This window comes from Podarcis pityusensis (assembly GCF_964106645.2).
Source record: "Podarcis pityusensis genome assembly, chromosome: 17".
NCBI classification, from domain to species: domain Eukaryota; kingdom Metazoa; phylum Chordata; class Lepidosauria; order Squamata; family Lacertidae; genus Podarcis; species Podarcis pityusensis.
Window position 1 is genome coordinate 4,155,169 of NC_138042.1, and position 22,505 is coordinate 4,177,673.

At 48.0% G+C, this 22,505-nt stretch overlaps 1 protein-coding gene across 1 annotated transcript; it reads left to right on the plus strand.

Annotated features, from left to right (window-relative positions):
- Positions 1–1,905: 1,905 nt before the first annotated feature.
- ATP6AP1 (ATPase H+ transporting accessory protein 1) lies at positions 1,906–22,043 on the plus strand. The gene is made up of 10 exons (XM_080987450.1): positions 1,906–2,064; positions 6,678–6,804; positions 7,886–7,960; positions 13,950–14,143; positions 15,193–15,233; positions 15,557–15,642; positions 16,180–16,418; positions 16,970–17,017; positions 17,371–17,611; positions 21,141–22,043. The coding sequence occupies exons 1-10, from the start codon at positions 1,964–1,966 to the stop codon at positions 21,348–21,350; spliced, it is 1,362 nt and encodes a 453-aa protein (XP_080843576.1). The 5' UTR covers positions 1,906–1,963; the 3' UTR covers positions 21,351–22,043.
- The last annotated feature ends 462 nt before the right edge of the window (positions 22,044–22,505 follow it).

Here is a 22,505-nt window from a genome sequence, read left to right on the forward strand (position 1 = left end):
ATTTTCAGCTGATTCTGGAAAATCTTTGTCTCTTTCCAATCCAGTGCAGTCTTTATTTCTTTTTCTGCTGAAGTGTGGGCTTGTTTCCATATGGTACTGCATCTTGGCTAACAACAGCCATCCCATCCACAGAAGCAAACCCTTCCTTTTGTAAGAGTGGGTGGAGTGGTGGTCAGCTTATGGCATCAGTCACCACCAAGAAGGTCCTATCCTGCATCCCCACCAAGTGTGTCTGTGAGGGTGGTGGGACCGAGTATAGGGCCTGCCCCGAAGATCTCAGAACCTAGGCAGGTTTGTATGAGGGAATATGGACTTTCAGATAGTCTGGACTTCAAGCTGTATGGTGCTCTATAGGTCATAACCAGCACTTTGAATTATACGTGGAAACAGACCAGGAGGCAGTGGAGCTGTTCTATTATTGTTATTATTTTACTGATTAAATTTGTATACTGCCCCTGATCTGAAGATCACAGTTCACAACATTAAAATACAGATGAAAACACACACAAAAAAATACAACAAAAGCGGAAGTAAAAAACAACCTCTAATAACTCCCTTCCACAGACAATTAAAGGCCATAGGATGTTAATGAGTCAAATATATGTAATGAAGGTGCCAAGCGAGCCTCTCTGAGGAGAGTATTCTAGTGTTGTAAACAAAATCTGCCCTTATTCCCCTATGGGGGACACGAGAGCCCTTATAGAGTCCTTTGTAGGTTCTCCATCGGTAGGAGAAAATAACAGAGGCCAAGCAGAGAATATTGAGAAGCAAAGCAGCTAGTAAGCCTGATCTTTATTGAACTGTTGCAACAGGGTACTCCCCTCACACGTAGGAAAGGAGGAGGACCCAGAACCAAGGTGTGCCTGCCCTTATATAAACATTTTAAATTCCCTGCCCTGGAGCTCAAGACCACCCCTCCCTATATCATACATACATCAAGGGGTGTAACCCAAGACCACCCCCCACAAACATCATACCTACATCACAGAAAAGGCGGTCTACAACAGAAAGTTGAATGTTGTTTTTCCCGTCTGCCAGGTTATCTGATAATGCCTTATCTGATTGCCTTTCCTGGTAGTCTGGCCATTCCTCTGAGATGGTGATTACCCAATTCCTGAGACAATGGGAAGGTTCTCTCACCCCCTCCCTCCTTGCAGAGAAAACATTTGGTCAGTTTGGGAGTCAAAATGGTTTCAGGGTGGTCTTCCTGTACAGTGGTAGCTTGGGTTAAGTACTTAATTCGTTCTGGAGGTCCGTTCTTAACCTGAAACTGTTCTTAACCTGAAGCACCACTTTAGCTAATGGGACCTCCCGCTGCTGCCACAAAATTTCTGTTCTCATCCTGAAGCAAAGTTCTTAACCCAAGGTAATATTTCTGGGTTAGCGGAGTCTGTAACCTGAAGCGTATGTAACCTGAGGTACCACTGTACTGCTAACGACATGTCCACATATCTATGTAGTGCTTGGTTGGTACATTTATGAACATGTATGATGTATATTTTATATATCTAAGCCCTTAAATTTTTTATTACACTAGCAAGGGAGCCGTGTTCTCCCTAGATAACCAGCCCGGTCAGCGCACTCGCCAAGGGCAGCCCCACATCGAGGGCGCTGCAGTAGTCAACATGGGACGTGGCCGAGGCCTGCGTCACTGCGGCCAAAGCTGGCGAAGCGCCACGACGCTCGGCTTCCCTCTCGCCGAGCCAAACGCGCGACAGCGGACGGGACTGAATCCGCGGAGCTGCGGGTTTGGCCGAACAGGGGCCGGAAGGGCAGGAAGTGGGAGGCCGGGTGGCGGAGGAGGAAACAGCGCGGAGCAGGCGGCTCCCATTGGCTGCCGCGGGTCCCGCCTCGCACCCTGACTGGCTGCCTCCCCGGGCGTCGCTTCCCCAGCGTCCTGATTGGCTGGGGCGCGCAGGGGAAGCGTTGCTGCTGGAAGGAGCAAGGAAGCAGGGAAGGCAAGATGGCGGTGCGGGAGGCGGCCGGGCTTCTTCTTCTGGCGCTGCTGGGTCTGGTGTCCGCGCAGACAGGGCAGGTGCCCTTGGTGGCTTGGTCCAGCCGCAGGTAGGTGGGCGGCCCTGGGCTGGGGGGGGCGCGGTGAGGCTCGCTTCGGCTGGGGGCAGATCCGCAGACGGCTTGATGCGCACCGGCAACTCGCCTGTTTCTCTGAATGTAGGGGTTCTCCAAGGGGGAAGAGTCAAGGGCAAACACTATTTTTTGGGAATCATGGAATTGTAGAGTTGGACCGCGAGGGCCGTCTAGTCCATCCTCCTGCAGTGCAGGAATCTTTTCCCCACAAACCCTGAGTTGAGGCGTCTCATGCTCTGCTGAATGTAATGATTCATGTTCTTATGTAGCTGCGTTGTTTTGTACTCTCTAGATGTCCCATGATCATAGTATAAAGCAGTTGTGTTCTGTGTTATAAATCGAGCACTGCCAGGAGTTGTTTGCTTTTGTTTTCCAATGTATTCGGTGTGCCACAAGCAAGTTTTTATTCTGAAAGTACTGTATGGCCCAGACAAGAAAAGCTTGAGAACCACTGACCCAATGTCTCTTCAGTTGCTCTGGGTTGCCCTTGTTCACACTAGCCGCTTCAGGTATTGAAAGTGTGCTGCACTGCGCTTGGAAACACAACACAAATGCATGTTTGCAGAGGTGTTGTTGTCTGGCAGGTTTGTTCATGAGCTGCGTTGAGTGCAGAGTTTGGTGGCTTTTCTGATTGATTGGTTCACTTAGAATCATAGAATCATAGAGTTGGAAGAGACCACAAGGGCCATCGAGTCCAACCCCCTGCCAAGCAGGAAACACCATCAGAGCACTCCTGACATATGGTTGTCAAGCCTCTGCTTAAAGACCTCCAAAGAAGGAGACTCCACCACACTCCTTGGCAGCAAATTCCACTGTCAAACAGCTCTTACTGTCAGGAAGTTCTTCCTAATGTTGAGGTGGAATCTTCTTTCTTGTAGTTTGGATCCACTGCTCCGTGTCCGCTTCTCTGGAGCAGCAGAAAACAACCTTTCTCCCTCCTCTATGTGACATCCTTTTATATATTTGAACATGGCTATCATATCACCCCTTAACCTCCTCTTCTCCAGGCTAAACATGCCCAGCTCTCTTAGCCATTCCTCATAAGGCATCGTTTCCAGGCCTTTGACCATTTTGGTTGCCCTCCTCTGGACACGTTCCAGTTTGTCAATGTCCTTCTTGAACTGTGGTGCCCAGAACTGGACACAGTACTCCAGGTGAGGTCTGACCAGAGCAGAATACAGTGGCACTATTACTTCCCTTGATCTAGATGCTATACTCCTATTGATGCAGCCCAGAATTGCATTGGCTTTTTTAGCTGCCGCGTCACACTGTTGGCTCATGTCAAGTTTGTGCTCAACCAAGACTCCTAGATCCTTTTCACATGTACTGCTCTCAAGCCAGGTGTCACCCATCTTGTATTTGTGCCTCTCATTTTTTTTGCCCAAGTGCAATACTTTACATTTCTCCCTGTTAAAATTCATCTTGTTTGTTTTGGCCCAGTTCTCTAATCTGTCAAGGTCGTTTTGAAGTGTGATCCTGTCCTCTGGGGTGTTAGCCACCCCTCCCAATTTGGTGTCATCTGCAAATTTGATCAGGATGCCCTTGAGTCCATCATCCAAGTCGTTGAGAAAGATGTTGAATAAGACCAGGCCCAAGACAGAACCCTGTGGCACCCCACTAGTCACTCTTCTCCAGGATGAAGAGGAACCATTGATGAGCACCCTTTGGGTTCGGTCAGTCAGCCAGTTACAAATCCACTGAGTGGTAGCATAGTCAAGACCACATTTTACCAGCTTCTTTACAAGAATATCATGAGGCACCTTGTCAAATGCCTTGCTGAAATCAAGGTAGGCTACATCCACTGCGTTCCCTTCATCTACCAGGCTTGTAATTCTGTCAAAAAACGAGATCAGGTTAGTCTGACATGACTTATTTTTCAGAAATCCATGCTTATATTCCGCTTTCCCATAATGAGCTGCACCCAAATCTAGGTTTAGGTACATAAATGCATTGCAAAACCAGAGTTAGCCAACAATAAAGTTTCTGGTACTGGACAGCATGAAACATTCTTCATCACAGAGAGGGGTGGTTGATGTGTGAGTTTGTAACTCAAGAATGACAGGTTGGGGCTTTCTTCTGTGTATGTGGTGGGTTATGGAACTAGCCCTGCAATATAGTGAGGTCAGTGGGTTGCTGGGTACTGTGATGTCTACTGGAGAGTTAGAGTAGAAATGCACACTCCTAGGGTAGGGTGGAAGGCTGGTTCTAGGGCTCTTGGCATGGCAGTGAGGAACTAGGGTGGCCCATTGGGTTGCCTTGTTCATTGAAGTGTGTTCTTATCAGCCCAGCCACAGGGACAAGCAAGGATTAAATGCTAAAAGGGGAAAGAGCCAATTCTAATTTGCTCCCTAGTTCATCCTTTGGCCATCTGGAGAAGGCTGTCAGTCTCCCAACTGCTTTATAGTGGCAAAAATGTTTGCCAGTTCTAAATACGTGTAGCCAGGAATTGTAGAGAATCCCAGCTTTTAAAGTCTCTAGACACATTTGTAATTAAGAATCATAATTGTATTTGAGCATATTGCTATTCCCTCACACACTCCAAAAGCATAATGTAGCAAATGCTTTATGGGGCAGTTGAGCAACTCAGTTAGAAAAACAGCAGCAGATTGGTCTTCATTTAGCACTGCAGGCTCACAATAATAATGATGACGATTATGATGTACTGTTATTTTAAAGATTTCTTATCTACCTTTCACCGCAAGACCCCAAGACCTCTAATGACAATACAGTATACAATTATGAAAACAGATAAAACAATTACAATGATAAAACAAGTAAAACCATTCCAAACAGAACTGTATAAATTCAATAAGAAGGTGTGACCACAAAACAAAATACTTGAATTGTCAAAGTATGGAAGGGATAGGAAAGAGCAACATACAGATAATGGCAGGATCCCAGCTTTGGGGAAAGTCATTCATAAATCATGTCTTGCATCAAAGGTGGCAAAGAGGCTACCTGAGCTGTGGCGTCTTTTACACGGGATGGCAGGGTATTGGTTCACGTGTGATGTGTTTGCTTTCTCAAAGTAGTACTATACAGCTAAGCTTTATATACAAGAAAGCAAGTCCCATTGAGTTGAGTGTGCCTTAGTTGCAGATAAGTGGGTATAGGACTACAGCTTTGGTATAATACTCCTACTTAGCACCTAAAGGTAAATTTGTTTTCCTTGGTGTCCCTCCTTATTTCACATGATGCTGATTTAATATTTCCCTGTTTCGCTTCATTTTCTCCTTCTGACACCTATATCTTTGATATTTTCTTACTTTTCTCTTTTCCCTGGCAAGGGGGAGCTACAATACAATCTAAATTGTATTGGAGGTGGAATTGAGAATTTAAAAAGGCTTCTTTGGACTGCCCTGAGCTCAGTGTGATGCTCTCCAGATATTATGGACTACAACTCCTATCAGCCCCAGCCAGCATGGGTAGTGTATTCCAAATCATTTGGAGGGCACTAGACTGTGGAAGTCTGCCTTAGATGAAAAACCCTTGGTCAGTTGACCAGATTCTGATTAAGACTGTGCACGTGCAGAAGTGTTTGTGTCCTTGAAACATTTAGTAACCAACATGGTGTGGGTGTGAGAAGGATTGGCATTTGGTTTTCCTAACACCACCACCCTTTTTGTTTAAGTAGCATCTAGGTTTTAGAGAAGATATTTGATACTGCACTGTCTTGCTCCTCCTTAGAATTGTGTGGTTTGTTCTCATTTTTCAGTTGTAGAAGCTAACAATGGTGATTTCTCCACTGAGGATATGGTTGAGCTGGGGCTTTGAACCCAGCCTGCACGTGGCACATAACTTTGAACACTAAGGCCCCATCCGCACTATTCATTTAAAGCATCATCAAAACCATTGGGGCTTCTCACGAAGCATCCTGGGAGCTGCAGTTTGTAAAGCATGCTGAGTTGTTTGGAGACACACACAAACCCGCATTTCTTTTACAGAGCTCCAATTCTCAAAGTGGTTTAGCAGTCAATCCCTCGTTTCGGACAACTCTGTAAACATTTCCTAGGATGCTTGGGGGGGGGGGGGAGCCATGACTGTTTAAAGCAGTATGATATTGCTTTAAATGTACAGCAGAGTGTAGATGGGCCCTGAGTTGGCCTCATCAGCAGCCATATAGTGAACACAAACCTTCATTGGGTTTCTCTGCCCTTTGTTTTCTAATGGGTGAAGTAGCCCTTCAGTCCTCATAAAGCAGACAAATATACAGTCGTACCTTGGATCCTGAACGCCCTGGAACTCGGATGTTTTGGCTCCCGAACACTGCAAACCTGGAAGTGATTGTTCCGGTTTGTGAACATTCTTTTGGAATCCAAACGTCTGATAGGGCTTCCATAGCTTCTCATTGGCTGCAATGAGTTGCATTGATTGAGCTTCCTGCAGCCAATCAGAAGCCGTGATTTGGTTTTCGAACGTTTTGGGAGTCCAAGGTACGACTGTATTCCTATCTGCTAGTCTAAGAGTAGGGAGATGGCACCTGTGAAATAAAAGACCATCTACGTAATCACAACTGCTCTTTTTATGACCCCGTTTCTGTGTCTTTCCCTTTCTCACTGTGTGTGTCTCTCTTCCTTTTGTGAATACAGCTCCTTATGGTCTCCCTTGGCAGTACCACATGAGGGCCATGTGGTGACAGAAACTCAGCTTGCAGCTTTACTGGACTCTGCGCTAGACGGTGGACCTCACAACGTGCTGCTGTTCCTTCAGGAGAAAGTGAGTCTGGCCCCTGGCAGAACTCTTTGCTGAGGACACAAATGCACCACAGATGCAGATCTTCAGTGAAAAGTTTTCCTTCCTAAGGAACCCTGGGGTTTGTTGTGACAGTGCTGAGAGTTTGTAGAATTATGGAGGTCATTTAGCTCAGACCTATGCTCAGTGTAGGCTGTGCAGTGCAGGAGGCAATGGCAGCATCCCTGGCAGATGGCCAGCCAGCTTCTGCTTAAATATCTCTCACCAATAGGAAGTTTCTTCTGCTATTTAGTCAAAATCTGCTTCCCTGCAATTTCCGCCCAATTTCTTGTTCTCTTGACAGCAGAGAACAAGTTTGCTTCATCTTCTGCATGACACCCCTTCAGATATTTGGAGACCACTGCCATGTTTCCCCTTAATCTCCTCATCTCCAAGCTTAAACACGCTTGGCTCTTTTATGGTTGGGAGCCATTAACTGGCTTGGCAGTTTTCAATTAATTCACTTTTTACTGCAGGCATACCCGTCAGCCACCTCTCCCCCACTTAATCTAGTTCTCATTTCAGAGGTCGGAATTATCTTCTGGAAATGGCCTTTTTTTCAACTGCATAATTCAATAATTGTCCAAAGGGCTGTTTCCACCCATTTCATCCATTTGGGGATTGAGCAGAAAGAGGTGCTTGTAGTCTTTTCAGAGCTTGTACAGCATAAAGGAGAAGAAACTTTTTTTCTGCTGGTCATGTGAATTGGGCGTCTCATGACTCTCTATTTATCACTTCCTCATTCCATTTATCATCCCCCCCCCCCTCTTTGCTAGTTCCTCTGATGATGAATTGTGGCTAGGCTGTTTTTTGCATCTGCTTGTTAACATGTTTGGGGGAAAATATAAGATGGAGGCTGGAGAAGCTAGGCTGCTTCTAATCTGGAGGGTTTGGGAGCCTGCAGAGTGCTTGCTGTCAAAAGCTGCTCCTAGTTTTTTCTTTATTCTGTGTGTTTGAACAACAATCGGAATGAAAAAATATTTTTAAACACAAGACAAAAGCATCACTGTGAAACATTAAAAATTGTACTTTTAAAAAGTTTTAAAAAATCAATCTTCTCTCCCAGCTCAGTGTTGAGGATTTCACAGCCTATGGAGGGGTTTTTGGAAACAAGCCAGACAGTGCCTTCCCCAATCTGGAGGTAAGTGAGAAATGGGGAGCTGTACTTTAGGCGAGTTGCGGGTGTCTCTCCCTGCTGTTATATATACGTCTACACTTTTGATGGGCCACTGCACTGCAGTGCTGTGTCAAGAATATAAATAAAAAAGAGGAACTTTAAGAGCAATTGTAAATTCAAGTTCTGGTACAGCTAACTAGGGTTGTGCTTTTCCCATTCCTCCTCTTTCCATGGTCTGCAGTCTAAGATGGAGCATCTCGCTCCTGCTGTTTGATCCTCTGTTGGCCCTTCAGATGTTGTTAGGCTCCAGCTGCCATCAGCTCCAGCCAGCATGGCCAGTAGTGAGGGATAATGGGCTTTGTAGTCCATCAACATGTTAAGGGACACATGTTCCACTTCCTTAGGTTGCAGCAATCTTTATCAACTTTGGGTCCCCAACTCTCATCCCTAGCAAGCAGGACCAGTGGTTAGGGAAGATGGGGGTTGTAGTACAGCAACATCATGGGACCCAAGGTTGAGAAAGGCTGGATTAGAGGATAAAGTGAAGAAAAATAACTTAAGCTGGGAGGTGGGGGAGAAACTTGCATCCTTGGGCAAAGTGTGGAATAAAACTTTGATTATGCTTTATTCTAGCTACAGTGTTATCAAGCTGTAACCAAGTTTTGTATTGGCTAGAATTGGAAGATGCCAGCAGTTGGGTGTAGGTCTGAGGAAATAATTAAATACATGTACATTTCCTCTCTGTACCTCTCTTCTGAATTAAATAAAAGATAACACAACAATAACTTGTTTCTAAGCTGTCAGAGGCTTTGCTGGATATTGGCTCTTCCAAAGACCCCAAGGTGTGTGAGAAACCTAAATAAATTATATTTTTGGGAAGGAAATTACAAACTGAAATATAAAAGAAACATAGAATACCCTGCTGAAGATACTCAATATTTTTCATCAGGGTAGGATTCTGAAATGCTTCAAAAGTGTGTTGCACAAAACCTAACTCCTGGCTTTAGAGAAGTTCTTTCTAGAGATGGAAATGATTCACAGTCGTAAGGAATGATGTCCTTGGAAACAGTGAAACAGCCAGTGCATGAACTGAGCATCACATGCATTGGTCAGGGAAACACTACCTTCTTCTTAGAAACAGTTTTAAAAATTACTTTATGCCAGGAATCGGTAGATTGTCATGCTGGCCTTTAGTAGTTGACCTGCCTCCTGCCTCCACGGTCATCTAGCAGCAGCTGTTCTATCAGACAATAGCAGAGGGAGAGATGGGAATGCAGGGCCTCTCCATTGACTCTGCTGAAAGACTTAATAATAATAATAATAATAATAATAATAATAAATTTTATTTATATCCCGCCCTCCCCAGCCAAAGCCAGGCTCAGGGCGGCTAACAACAAACAAATAATCAAATAATCCAACATTCTAAAACATTTCATTATAAAATTAATTAAAATCAATTTAATGGCAACCGTTAAGCAAAGTTCTGTGCAGGTTGCCAGAGGAGGGAGTCAGGCTGGGCCCTGACCAAAGGCCTGGTGGAACAACTCTGTCTTGCAGGCCTTGCGGAAAGATGTCAGGTCCCGCAGGGCCCTAGTCTCTTGTGACAGAGCGTTCCACCAGATTGGAGCCGCAGCCGAGAAAGCCCTGGCTCTAGTTGAGGCCAGCCTAACCTCTCTGAGGCCTGGGACCTTCAGGATGTTTTTATTTGCAGACCGTAGGTTCCTCTGTGGGGCATACCAGGAGAGGCGGTCCCGTAGGTACGAGGGTCCTAGGCCGTATAGGGCTTTAAAGGTTAAAACCAGCACCTTAAACCTGATCCTGTACTCCACCGGGAGCCAGTGCAGCTGGTATAGTACCGGATGAATGTGATCTCGCAGCGAAGACCCCATAAGGAGTCTCGCCGCGGCATTCTGCACCCGCTGGAGTTTCTGGGTCAGTCTCAAGGGCAGCCCCACGTAGAGCGAGTTACAATAATCCAGTCTGGAGGTGACCGTCGCGTGGATCACAGTGGCTAGGTCAGGGCGAGAGAGATAAGGGGCCAACTGCTTAGCTTGGCGGAGATGAAAAAATGCCGCCTTTGTTATAGCTGTAATCTGTGCCTCCATAGAGAGGGAGGTATCGAAGATTACACCCAAACTCTTAACGGACGGTGCTGGCACTAATTGCACCCCCGCAAGAGATGGGAGTTGCTCCCCCAATCCCATATCGTCCCGTCCCAGCCAGAGGACCTCTGTCTTCGAAGGATTTAACTTCAACCGGCTTCCACGTAACCATCCAGCCACAGCTTCCAAACATCTGGTCAGTGTGTCTGGGGCCGAGTCAGGATGGCCATCCATCAACAGATAGAGTTGGGTGTCATTGGCATACTGATGGCAACCCAGCCCCAAACTCCGGACAAGCTGGGCGAGGGGGCGCATAAAGATGTTAAAAAGCATCGGGGAGAGTATCGCACCCTGAGGCACTCCACACACCAAGGAGTGGCGGGATGACAATTCCCCCCCAAGCGCCACCCTCTGTCCCCGACCGGAGAGAAACGAGCGCAGCCATTGAAGGACTGTGCCCTGGATCCCCACGTCGGCAAGGCGGTGGTCCAGGAGTTCGTGATCAACCATGTCGAAGGCTGCTGACAGGTCTAGAAGAATCAGCAGCCCCGACCCGCCTCGATCCAGCTGCCTGCGGAGATCATCTGTTAGGGCGACCAGAGCCGTCTCGGTCCCATGACCAGCGCGGAAGCCAGACTGGAATGGATCCAGAGCCGATGTTTCATCCAGAAACCTACCAAGCTGTTCAGCAACCGCTCTCTCAATCACCTTACCCAGGAATGGAAGATTCGAAACCGGGCGGTAATTGGATAGATCTAAGGGATCTAATGATGTTTTCTTTAAGAGCGGACGCACCACTGCCTCCTTCAATTCCCCTGGAAATATCCCGGTGCCAAGGGACAAATTGATGATATCCCCCAGGAGGGCCCGCACCTCGTCTGGACACGCTCTAATCAGCCAAGACGGGCACGGGTCAAGAGGACAGGTGGTGGGCTTTCCAGCTCGGAGGAGTCTGTCCACATCGGCTGGGGATATCCGATCAAAGTGGTCCAATACTGGACCCGAGGACAGTCGAGGGGCCTCCAGTTCCTTTATTGTATCCAAATTGGCAGGGAGGTCATGGCGGAGCAACAGGACCTTCTCCGCAAAAAAGCTCGCAAATGCCTCACAGCTGTGTGTCAGATTGTTATTTAAATTTGGCTGTCCTTCAAGGGACGTTAAAGACCTAATTATACTAAATAATTGCGCCGGGCGAGAGCTAGCGGATGCAATGGAGGCCGAGAAGTAAGACTTCTTAGCGGCCTTCACCGCCATCTCATAGGTTTTCATAAAAACCCTATAAGATGTTCTTGAGGCTCCGTCACGGGCACCCCGTCATACTCGCTCTAGCCGTCTGAGGTCCCGCTTCATTTTCCGAAGCTCCTCGGTAAACCAGGGAGCCCGGTTTCTGCGGAGTCGCAGAGGGCGCTTAGGTGCGATCTCATCTATGGCTGCCAGGAGCTGGGTATTCCAGCCCTCAACAAGCTCAGTCAATGAGTCGCCAGGGGGAGCAAGGTCCTGCAAGGCTTGACGGAATCTATCAGGGTCCATCAGCCTCTGCGGGCGAGCCCAAATCGGCTCGCCACCTAAGCAGGGTGGGGGTGGAAAGTCAATCCTGGCTTTCAGAGCGTAGTGATCAGACCATGGCACCTTCATCGAAGGAGACATGATCACATCTATACCTACGCCAAAGATCAAATCCAGCGTGTGGCCTGCTTGATGTGTGGGGCCTGAAACAAACTGGGAGAGCCCTAGTGTTGCCATGGAAGACACCAGGTCCAGAGCCTGTGAGGAGGGAGTGGCATCAGCATGGATGTTGAAGTCCCCCAATACCAATAGGTTAGGGAACTCCAAGGCCCAGCTGGCCACCGCCTCCAGCAGGCCTGACAGGGTGGCTGCTGGTGCGCTAGGTGGCCGGTACACCAGCCAGACAGCCAAGCTCACCTCAGAGCCCCACACTAGGCCAACACATTCAATGCCGGGGATCGATGGCGATGGTAGAGCCCTGAAAGGACAATCTTCCCGGATTAATAATGCCACCCCTCCCCCCCGGCCCACAGTCCATGACTGGTGGAGGACGGAGAAACCCGGGGGCGCCATCTCTCGTAAGGTAACTGTTGCCCCTTCGCGTACCCAGGTCTCCGTCACACAAGCCAGGTCGACCCCCTGCGAGGTAAAGAAATCTCTCAGAGTGGTGGTTTTGTTGCCTATAGACCTGGCATTGCACAACACCAGTGACGGAGGTGAGTAATCCTTGCTCACCCTACCCTCGTCCCTCGGGATGGGGCGCAGATTGGAAGGGGTACGAGCATATCCGTATCTCGATCCCCTTTGCCTATAACATCTGCCCCCACCACCATACCTCCCTCGCCCCTCCAAACTTAGCAGTTTCTGGCTCCTTCTCCTGGCTTGAACTTGTCCCAGTCTAGCTAGTTGTTTCAAAAATTCTGTAACTAAGAACTAGTGCCTAAATTTGCTTCCCCCACTCGCCAATCCCTTTTCCCTTTTGTATTGTGACTTCTAAATTGTAAGCCTGAAGGCAGGGACTGTCTTTATTATTGAGATATGTAAGCCCCCCCGGATTCCTTTCCTTTACGATGGAGAGCAGGATAAAAATACTTCAAATCTGCAGTGTGATGCCAGCAGTGTTGGTGCCAAATTCTCATCCTACATGTACTACTTCTATGAAATAACACCTCTGTCTCCCTTACCAACCTGCCCGCTGTTTTTATGTTTTTAAACTGCTGTTGCTGGGGGAAGAAGCCGCCTGGAAGCATTCTTAGAAGGGTGCATAAACTTGATCAAAGGAGAAGCAGTGTGTATGTTTTCCACTATATGTTCAGAACATGGACTAAGTTCATTCTGGAAAGTCCAACCCTTTTCATCAAGCAAGATGGACATGTCTGGATTTCAACAGCTGCTGGATTTCTTAAGCAATACGAACGTATATCTGTGTCTTTACTGCAAACTATCTGTGGTTCATTAATAATAATAATAATAATTTTTTATTTATACCCCGCCCTCCCCAGCCAAGGCCGGGCTCAGAGCGGCTTACAAGCAATAATAAAAACAAGATGAATGATTACAACTTAAAAACAAAAATAAAATACAACATTAAAATAATGGAACATTAAAATATTAAAATGTAGCCTCATCGCAGGAGGAGAAGGAAAAGAAAAAAGAAAGAGAGGGAGGGAGGGAATCAAATTGGCTCCAAGCCAGGCGGAACAACTCTGTCTTACAGGCCCTGCGGAAAGAAATCAGATCCTGCAGGGCCCTGGTCTCATGAGGCAGAGCGGAGCCAGAGTTGAAAAGGCCCTGGCTCTGGTTGAAGCCAATCTAACTTCCTTAGGGCCTGGGACCACTAGGGTGTTGTTATTTATGGACCTTGAGGCTCTCCGTGGGGCATACCAGGAGAGGCAGTCCCGTAGGTACGAGGGTCCTAGGCCGTGAAGGGCTTTAAAGGTCAAAAGCAGCACCTTAAATCTGACCCTGTACTCCACCGGGAGCCAGTGCAGCTGGAAAAGCACTGGGTGAATATGCTCCCATGGCAGAGACCCCGTGAGGAGCCTCGCTGCAGCATTCTGTACCCGCTGGAGTTTCTGGGACAGCTTCAAGGGCAGCCCCGCGTAGAGCGAATTAAAGTGTACCTCTTGTGTACCTCTTGTGGCCAGACAGAATTTTAGATGCCTCCAAGTGGGGGGGCATTGACAATAAGCCTTCTCAACACACAGCTTTCTTGTTCAACACATTGTACATTTTAAGAAAGTTGTGAGTCTCGGAATGAGCTCTGAATTCCATCCACAGCTGTGTGGCAATTGATGATGGGTGTCTGACATTATCTGGAAAGCACCAGGCTGGGGAAGGCATGCTGTTTGCCTTAGGAAATCCTGTGGCACTGGCTCTAACTCTTAACCCTGTCTTTTTGACAGAATGCGCTTGGTGCTGCTCCGTCGTCCTTGGTGCTTCCATCTGTGGATTGGTTTGCAGCCAGTGCTGTCCCCGCCTTCTTGAAGGCCAAGCTGGGCATATCTCCTCTTCATGTTGATCAGAACACCCTGCAGGAGCTGCGGCTCAACGCCAGCCTGCCAGCCCTGCTCTTGATACGACTGCCGTATGCCACGGGGTTTGTAACCAGCTCCATAGTACATTTCCTTACGTTGCCAAGGGGCCCCATGGCACTGGATGCAAAGTGGAATCTTCTGCCCGGCCCCACAACAATGTCCCCCCCCGCAGGTCTGGGCCCCCTCCATGCCCCCACTATCATGCCTGTGCTACTGCCAGCCCCATCACCACAACTGGACCCGTGGCTGCGTTGCTGCCACAATGCAACAGCAGCGGTAAGGGTGCAGTGGTGAAGGCATTGGGGCCACGTTAGCAGTGCAGATGAAGCCCTGGTGGGGCTGGCAGCAGCACAGCGATGTGAGTGGATCTTACGACTGAAGCAAATTGCTTTATCTCCCCTAATGCATGAGCTGTCCTGGTGTATTCTTGTGTCCATGAGGTTAACTTCCAAAGAACAGAGCATGCTGTTTAGCATGAAATTTAACATTCTGAGAAACTTACCTTATTTTAACTTTGAAAGAGCAAGTTTCCAGCTCTCATGGTTGACACCCCTTGGCATCCCAAGATCTTAATGTCTTTAACCTGCCCTCCGTACCTGGTCTTTCTAGCCTGCCATTGTGTCTTGGCACTTGTACTTTCCTGTTCTTATAGGGTATGTGGACACATCCCTCATTTTCTGCTTCAGAACTCCCTGTTCCCAAGTGTATATTATACTTCCCTTAGCACAGCCTTCTCCATCCTGCTGCCCTCCAGAAGTTGTTGTACTACAATTCCCACCATGCCTGATGGTTGGCCATGCTGGCTGGGGCTGATGGGGATTGTAGCCTAAAACATCTGGAGGGCATCAAGTCAAGGATGGCTGCCCTGGTGTTCAAAACAAACCCATCAGTGCCGCTGCATGGTCTTAAAATGTACGATCAGTTGCCAAGGTTGTGGACTCTCTTCTATCCCAGATAATTGTACATGGAGAGGCAATATGGTCACAGATGCCATTGAACCAATGACAAAAACCTGTCCCACCAGCTAGGATAGCATTGATGACATTTCCTATATAAAGAAGATAACAGAACTTATTTCTCTCTCTCTCTCTCCTCATCCCCCACCTTCCAGCTCTAGTCTGATGGCCCCAAAGGAAGTTCTAACCAGCAATGGTGAGCATTGTGGAGCAGGGTTGTTTGGAAGCTTTTAGGATGGGGCTGAGTTTGGGTTGAGAGGTCGCTGCTTGGAACGTCTGGCCTTGCATTTAGCTTTCTGGGTGGGTATTTGTTGCCTCGCAGTTTGAGGTCTTGGGCTCCTTCAGGAAGAAGGGCAGGATATATGTTCAGTAAATAGGGAGTGGGGGAGCAACTAGAATCTGCATATTTCTCTGTGAATTAATGCATGCAAATGAGCCATAGCTGTAAAGTGACTGTTGTTCTCTGACTCTCTAGCCTTTGGAGAGTTTCTCTTTCTAAAACAAGATTTCTCCTTGCAGATGAAATCCTTGGACAAGTTTTGAGTGCTCTTCAGTCGGAGGACATCCCCTACACGGCTATCCTGACTGCTTTGCGGCCCTCACGGGTATATGGCTCTTTAGATCCCTAGCCTACCTTGGTTTGATACCTGCTCTGAGTCTTCCTCCATTCCCAGGAATGTCCTTTCATCTCATTAACTTCCATTTATGCCCTGCCTTTAGGCCCCCAAACATTGTTCCCAAGGCAGGCACATTAATGGGATGCAAGCATTTGAGAACAATTAAAATACAGTAAACTAAAAATACATGAAGATAGTTCTAAAACCAGCAGGATTATCCAAACACTCTTTAAAAACACAGTGTTTTTTGTTTTGTGTTTTTTGATAAGAAAGCCAACCCTATAGGAGCTTGTTAAGCTTTTAGGGCAAGTTTTCCAGGGAACCGGTGCCATTATTGAGTGGGCCCTGCTGTGTTCGGTTACCACAATGACTACGGATAGCCATGGCTCTTAAAGCAATGCATCTTGAGCATGTCTAAGGAAAGCAAGAGGTGGTGGGGAAAGAAGGCTCATTTGGGGGAGGCAGTTCTCTGAAGCCTCTCAATCCCATTTTACTCCCCTTCTGCCCTATTTTCTCCCTCTCCAGGTTGTTCGAGATATCTCTGATATGGTTCCTGAGAGGCTGGGTCGGCAGCTGCTCCAGAAGGAAACTGTGGCTGCACCACTTCGGTTCCCTGTCACTGGGACCCCACAGATACTCTTCTGGGCCAGCAACTTCTCTGTGGCTTTTAATGGCACAACGTGGCATGATCTTACTAATCTCACATTTGGAGAGCAACGTTCTGTCAATGTGGACGAGTCCAAGTGGGCGCCTAATGCTTCTGAGTGAGTTGAGGGCTGGGCAAGGGATCTGAGATCAGGTGCATGATGGATGGTAGGAATGAAGAAGAGAGGGCTTGAGGCAAAAGCAGAGGCTGGGACAGTTGGGGAAAGCAGGTGGATTCAGTAAGGATGTTAGCTGCCAGTGGTACTGAAAATGTGTGTGCACTTTGTGGTGGCTTGTCTAAATCTAACCACTTGCAAACAAATCTCCATATAATTAATGACTGGTGAAGTTTTGCTTCTCTAGCCATGATGGGGTGGGGTGGGGTGGTGGAAGTCCTGTCTCCAATCCATGAGGAGTCCTGCTCACCACTGTCTCTGGGTTCCTGGACGAGATCTCAGAATGCCTGCATTTCCCTGCAACTTGACTCTCGGTGGTCTTACGAACTACAAACTGGGCTTAAACTACTCTCTCTTCTCACAAAATTGGTTAAGGGCTGAGACAAGGCTATAGAAATGATGTGTGGGAGGGGAAATGTTTTCCCAGGGCTATGTAGACTTGAGGGGATGTATTATGCAGGTTTTGACGCTTCTGTTTTCTTTCCACATTGTAGGTTGGTACTGAAATACTCAAATGTGGGTGGGTTTCCATTGAAAATCACGTAAGTATGATGGACACAGCTCCTCAGAGTTTTGTTTTTATGACATATATAATCACTTAGCAATTTATGCCTCCCTTTTTGAGTCTTAAGGCCATAAGCAGCCAGGTGGGCAACATTTAGTCAAAACTTTAAGAGGGGCTTAGAAGTCCCCAGTAAAAGGAGATGGGAGCTACTTCAGGGAGTAAGATGACAGAGCCCTGCCATTCCAAAGAGATTCTGCAATTGAAGTTTGAGAAATACTTCATGATTTGGGGTGGGGTGATGGGGGAGTCTTAACTGGATTTTAGAGATCTGCTCCAGGTGACCTTACCAGCTGTTGGTCTTCACTTTCTTTGCACCCGTTCTCTTCTCAGGTTCCGCATGACGAACTTGCTGTACCCAGTTTCTGCACGGTACTGGTTTACCCTCCATAATGTGGAGCTGGTCAGGCCTCAGAACCCCCCAGCTCTCTTCAATGCCACCCAGATTGTGGCACCCAGTGATTATTCTTTCGCCTGCACCTATGTGACCAGTCATCCAACATCCTCGGAAGCCATGTTAATACCTAACAACAGTTTTGCTAGCCAGTGGAAGGTGCTCATGGTGAATTTTCAGGTATGTTGCAGTGGGAGTAGTAGACTTTGTCAATAGTTTTTTTCCACTGCCCCCTCTGTTTTAGATCCTTTAGAAAGACAGTTCATTGACAGTCTCCCTGTGATGTACTGTTTTGTGACCCCAACCTTGGATCAAGGCATTACAATCTCTTCTAGCAATGGGAGATGTATGGGTATCACTTCCTTTCTCTGAGCAAATCCAAAGGGACTCTTATACCCCCTCCCACAGCCCTCTTACAGCCTCTAAAGTAGAACTAGGTTTCATCCTATGCTGTGTTAACAGAATGTGTTGAGGGGCTGGGGCCCCAGCCAACACGATGGCTGGGACAAGTTCCACGGGGGGGGGGGGCACTGGGACATCTGATCTCGGTGATCATGGGCAGGAGGAGGAGTTACGCTAAGACCAGACCATGTCATTACCGAGGAGGCAGGTTTAGTCGTTGTTTGAGGACTATCCCTGCTTCTGGGTCTGGCCTTGACTGGATGGATACTGGAATCAACAGGGGAAACCCACATGACCTGAAGGTGTTGCTGTGTAATGCCAGGTCAATTATGAATAAAACCACTGCCATCCACGACCTGATTGTGGATGGAGGATTTGACCTGGCATGTGTGACAGAGACCTGGTTGGAGGAAGCAGATGGACCTGTCCTTGCCGCTGCTTGCCCACCAGGTTTCTCTTACGCACAGCAACCCAGGTCATGTGGGCAGGGAGGGGGGGTTGCAGTGATTTTTAGGAAGTCATTAGCTTGCATCAGGCGTCCTACTGGGAAGACTCAGTTTTCTGAGTGCATGTTCTGGAAGTTGGGCAATAGGGGCAGTACAGGATTCCTTTTGGTGTACCGACCTCCCTGCTGCACCAAGGATTCCCTGTCCGAGCTGCTTCAGGTCGTGGCGGATGTTCTCCTGGAGACACCTAGTTTGGTTGTCCTAGGGGATTTTAACATCCACGCCGACACGACCTTACAAGGGGCCGCTCGGGACTTCGTGGAAAGCATGGCCTCCATGGGGCTGTCCCTGAATAAGTTGGGCCCAACTCATAGTCATGGACATGCCTTAGACCTAGTATTCACCTCTAGTGACGTAGGTGATCTGACACTAAGTAAAAGTGAAACAAAAGAAGTGCCATGGTCAGATCACTTCCTGGTGCAACTGGACTTCTCCGCGACCCTTCCCCTCTGCAGGGAGGTGGGACCAATTCGGATGGTCCGCCCCACCACTTAATGGATCCAAATGGTTTCCAGAGAGTGGTAGCGGATGCTTTATCCCATGTTGATGGCCTTTCAGCTGATTCCCTGGTGGCCCACTGGAATGCGGAGTTAACCAGGGCTATCGACTGTCTGGCTCCGAAGCGCTCTCTCCGATTGCATGGAGCCCGGACAGCCCCGTGGTTTTCTTCGGAGCTGAGGGTGATGAAACAATCGCTGAGACGGCTAGAGCGTCGGTGGCAGAAAACTCACTCCGAATCTGACCGGACACAGGTTAGAGCTCAACGTCGAGCCTACCAAGTGGCGATAGCGACGGCAAAGAAGACTTTCTTCACCGCCTCTATTGCATCTGCAGAAAATAGTAGCAGGAGACTCTTTCAGGTGGTCCGCAATTTAATGGAACCACCTTTACCACCGGAGCCTTGTAAAGACCCCAAGATCTCCTGCAACGATTTTGCAAATTTTTTTGCAGATAAAATCACTCATATTCAGAAGGAGCTAGACACCACCATGGGAGCAGGGCTGGGGCGGGAGAGTGCTAGAGCCCTGTCTGGTCAAGTTGCATGGAGTCAATTTCAATCCGTTACCCTCGAGGATGTGGACAGGCTACTTGGACGCATGAAACCAACCACCTGTCTCCTTGATCCTTGCCCATCCTGGCTAATAAAAGCAAGCCGGGAAGGGCTGGGCGATGGGCTCTGCGGGGTGGTGAATGCTTCCCTCTGTGAGGGAACATTCCCAGAGCCGCTGAAAGAGGCGGTCATTAAACCGCTTCTTAAAAAACCATCTTTAGACCCGGCCAGCATGGCCAACTATCGCCCAGTCTCAAATCTTCCATTCTTGGGCAAGGTGATTGAGCGCGTGGTTGCTGAACAACTCCAGGCACGCCTGGAGGATGCGGACCATTTGGATCCCTTCTAATCGGGGTTCAGGCCTCATCATGGGACTGAAACTGTCTTGGTCGCACTGGTTGATGATCTCCGGCGAGCTAGGGACAAAGGTGAGAGTTGTTTCCTAGTTCTGCTGGATCTCTCAGCGGCCTTTGATACAATCGACCATAACATCCTTCTGGACTGTCTAGAGGGGTTGGGAGCTGGGGGCACTGTTATACAGTGGTTTCGCTCCTTCCTCCTGGGCCGTGTTCAGAAAGTGGTGGTGGGGGATATGTGTTCAGACCCTTGGGCCCTCACTTGTGGGGTGCCTCAGGGTTCCGTCCTCTCCCCCATGCTTTTTAACATCTCTATGAAGCCGCTGGGAGAGATCATCAGGGGGTTTGGACTGGGTGTCCATCAATATGCAGATGATACCCAGCTCTACCTCTCTTTCAAATCAGAACCAGTGAAGGCGGTGAAGGTCCTGTGTGAGTGCCTGGAGGCGGTTGGAGGATGGATGGCGGCTAATGGATTGAAGTTGAATCCTGACAAGAGAGAAGTACTGTTTTTGGGGGACAGGGGGCAGGCTGGTGTGGAGGACTCCCTGGTCCTGAATGGGGTATCTGTGCCCCTGAAGGACCAGGTGTGCAGCCTGGGAGTCATTTTGGACTCACAGCTGTCCATGGAGGCACAGGTCAATTCTGTATCCAGGGCAGCTGTCTACCAACTCCACCTGGTACGCAGGCTGAGACCCTACCTGCCCGCAGACTGTCTCGCCAGAGTGGTGTATTCTCTAGTTATCTCCCACTTGGACTACTGCAATGCGCTCTACGTGGGGCTACCTTTGAAGGTGACTCGGAAACTACAACTAACCCAGAATGCGGCAGCTAGACTGGTGACTGGGGGCGGCCGCCGAGACCACATAACACTGGTCTTGAAAGACCTACATTGGCTCCCAGTACGTTTCTGAATACAATTCAAAGTGCTGGTGTTGACCTTTAAAGCCCTAAACGGCCTCGGCCCAGTATACCTGAAGGAGCGTCTCCACCCCCATCATTCTGCCCGGACGCTGAGGTCCAGCGCCGAGGGCCTTCTGGCGGTTCCCTCATTGCGAGAAGCAAAGCTACAGGGAACCAGGCAGAGGGCCTTCTTGGTGGTGGCGCCCGCCCTGTGGAATGCCCTCCCATCAGATGTCAAAACGATAAACCTGACATTCAGAAGACATCTTAAGGCAGCCCTGTTCAGGGGAGTTTTTAATGTATGATATTTTAGTGTTTTTTGATTTCTATGGAAGCCGCCCAGAGTGGCTGGGGAAACCCAGCCAGATGGGCGGGGTACAAATAATAAATTATTATTATTATTATTATTATTATTATTATTATTATTATTATGAGGTGGGGGACCACAAATCAGCCTCCATCACTAACGCATGAACTCTTTTCCCTTTTAGATCCAGAGCTATAATGTGACAGGTGAAAGATTTTCTTACGCCAGTGACTGTGCCGGCTTCTTCTCTCATGGAATCTGGATGGGGTTGCTGACCTCCCTGCTTCTTGTTGCCATTTTCACCTATGGCCTCCACATGGTCATGAGTCTCAAGACTATGGACCGTTTTGATGACCCCAAGGGACCTACCATATCTGTGCCCCAGACGGAATAGGGGCCAGTTGATGTACTCCCTGCCCTGGGATCATTCTTACAGGGCTGGGTTTGTTCTGTTCATTCCATCTGTTGTCACATCTCCTTCCCCCCACCTGCCCAGCACAATGCATTAAACCCTATTGGTCCCAGTCCTTTAGCCTTTCTTCCTTCTACTTCCTTTTGTCCAATAGCTGCTTCTCCACTGACATTCCTTGGTCACTTCTTTTCTCTCCTTTGATTCTTTCTAGCTTCTCCAGCCTAAAACATCCCAAGGGACATGATGTAAACAAGAGGGGAGGTGTAGTTTTACTATTGTATGGAAGTGCAAATCCTATGTCTATTGCAGCATCTAGGCTGTCTGCACTGAACATTGCTTGAAGTTAAATATCTTCAAGGATGCACTGCCATTCCTCTTCAGTTCTGTCCAGCGGGACAGAATCAGGCCTGCTTTCTGATGTACATCCTCTAAGTTTGTTGTGGTGATGTTTAAAAGTTTCCTTACCTTGCCCCCTTCCCAAATCCTTGTTTGCAGCTGTATTATAAGTGCTCCCCTCCTTATTTATTTATGTGGTATCTGTGATTAATTCTGTTTACAGTGACTCAGTATTTGGGACACCATGCTGTTCTTGATCAGGGTGGGTGGGGGCTTCCTTCCTGTGACCCCTTGCTGTTAAGTCAACTTGAACGATGTGAATAAAAGAGAGTTCTGGTGTGTGTGTGTGTCTGTGTGTGTCTAGCTCCTCTAGGAAACTCTGCAAGTGAAGAGATCCCAAAGAAGCTTTCTTTTGGGGTTGACCACTAGAAATGTCTTGCTACTCAGTGTGTAAAATTCCTATCTTTTCTCCCCCTTCCTGCAACCAGTGTCATAGTCCAGTGATAAATGATTAACATTACTGGGCAGGCAGACGGGCGTAGTGATTTTGGGGGTACTTTAAGGTATCATAATATATACATAGGTGTGTGCATACACACAAACAAACAAACAAACAAACAAACACACACACAGTAAGAATGTGTTTGTCTTCTATATGTTTCAGATCTTCAAACGTATAAATATATTGTTCAGCAACTAGCATAAGCTTGGTGCCTCTAAACTTTTGCATTGTTATGATACCCAACTGGTATCAGTAAATGTAAAGAACTAGACTAACAAGGCATGCTCCTTCGGTTTAGG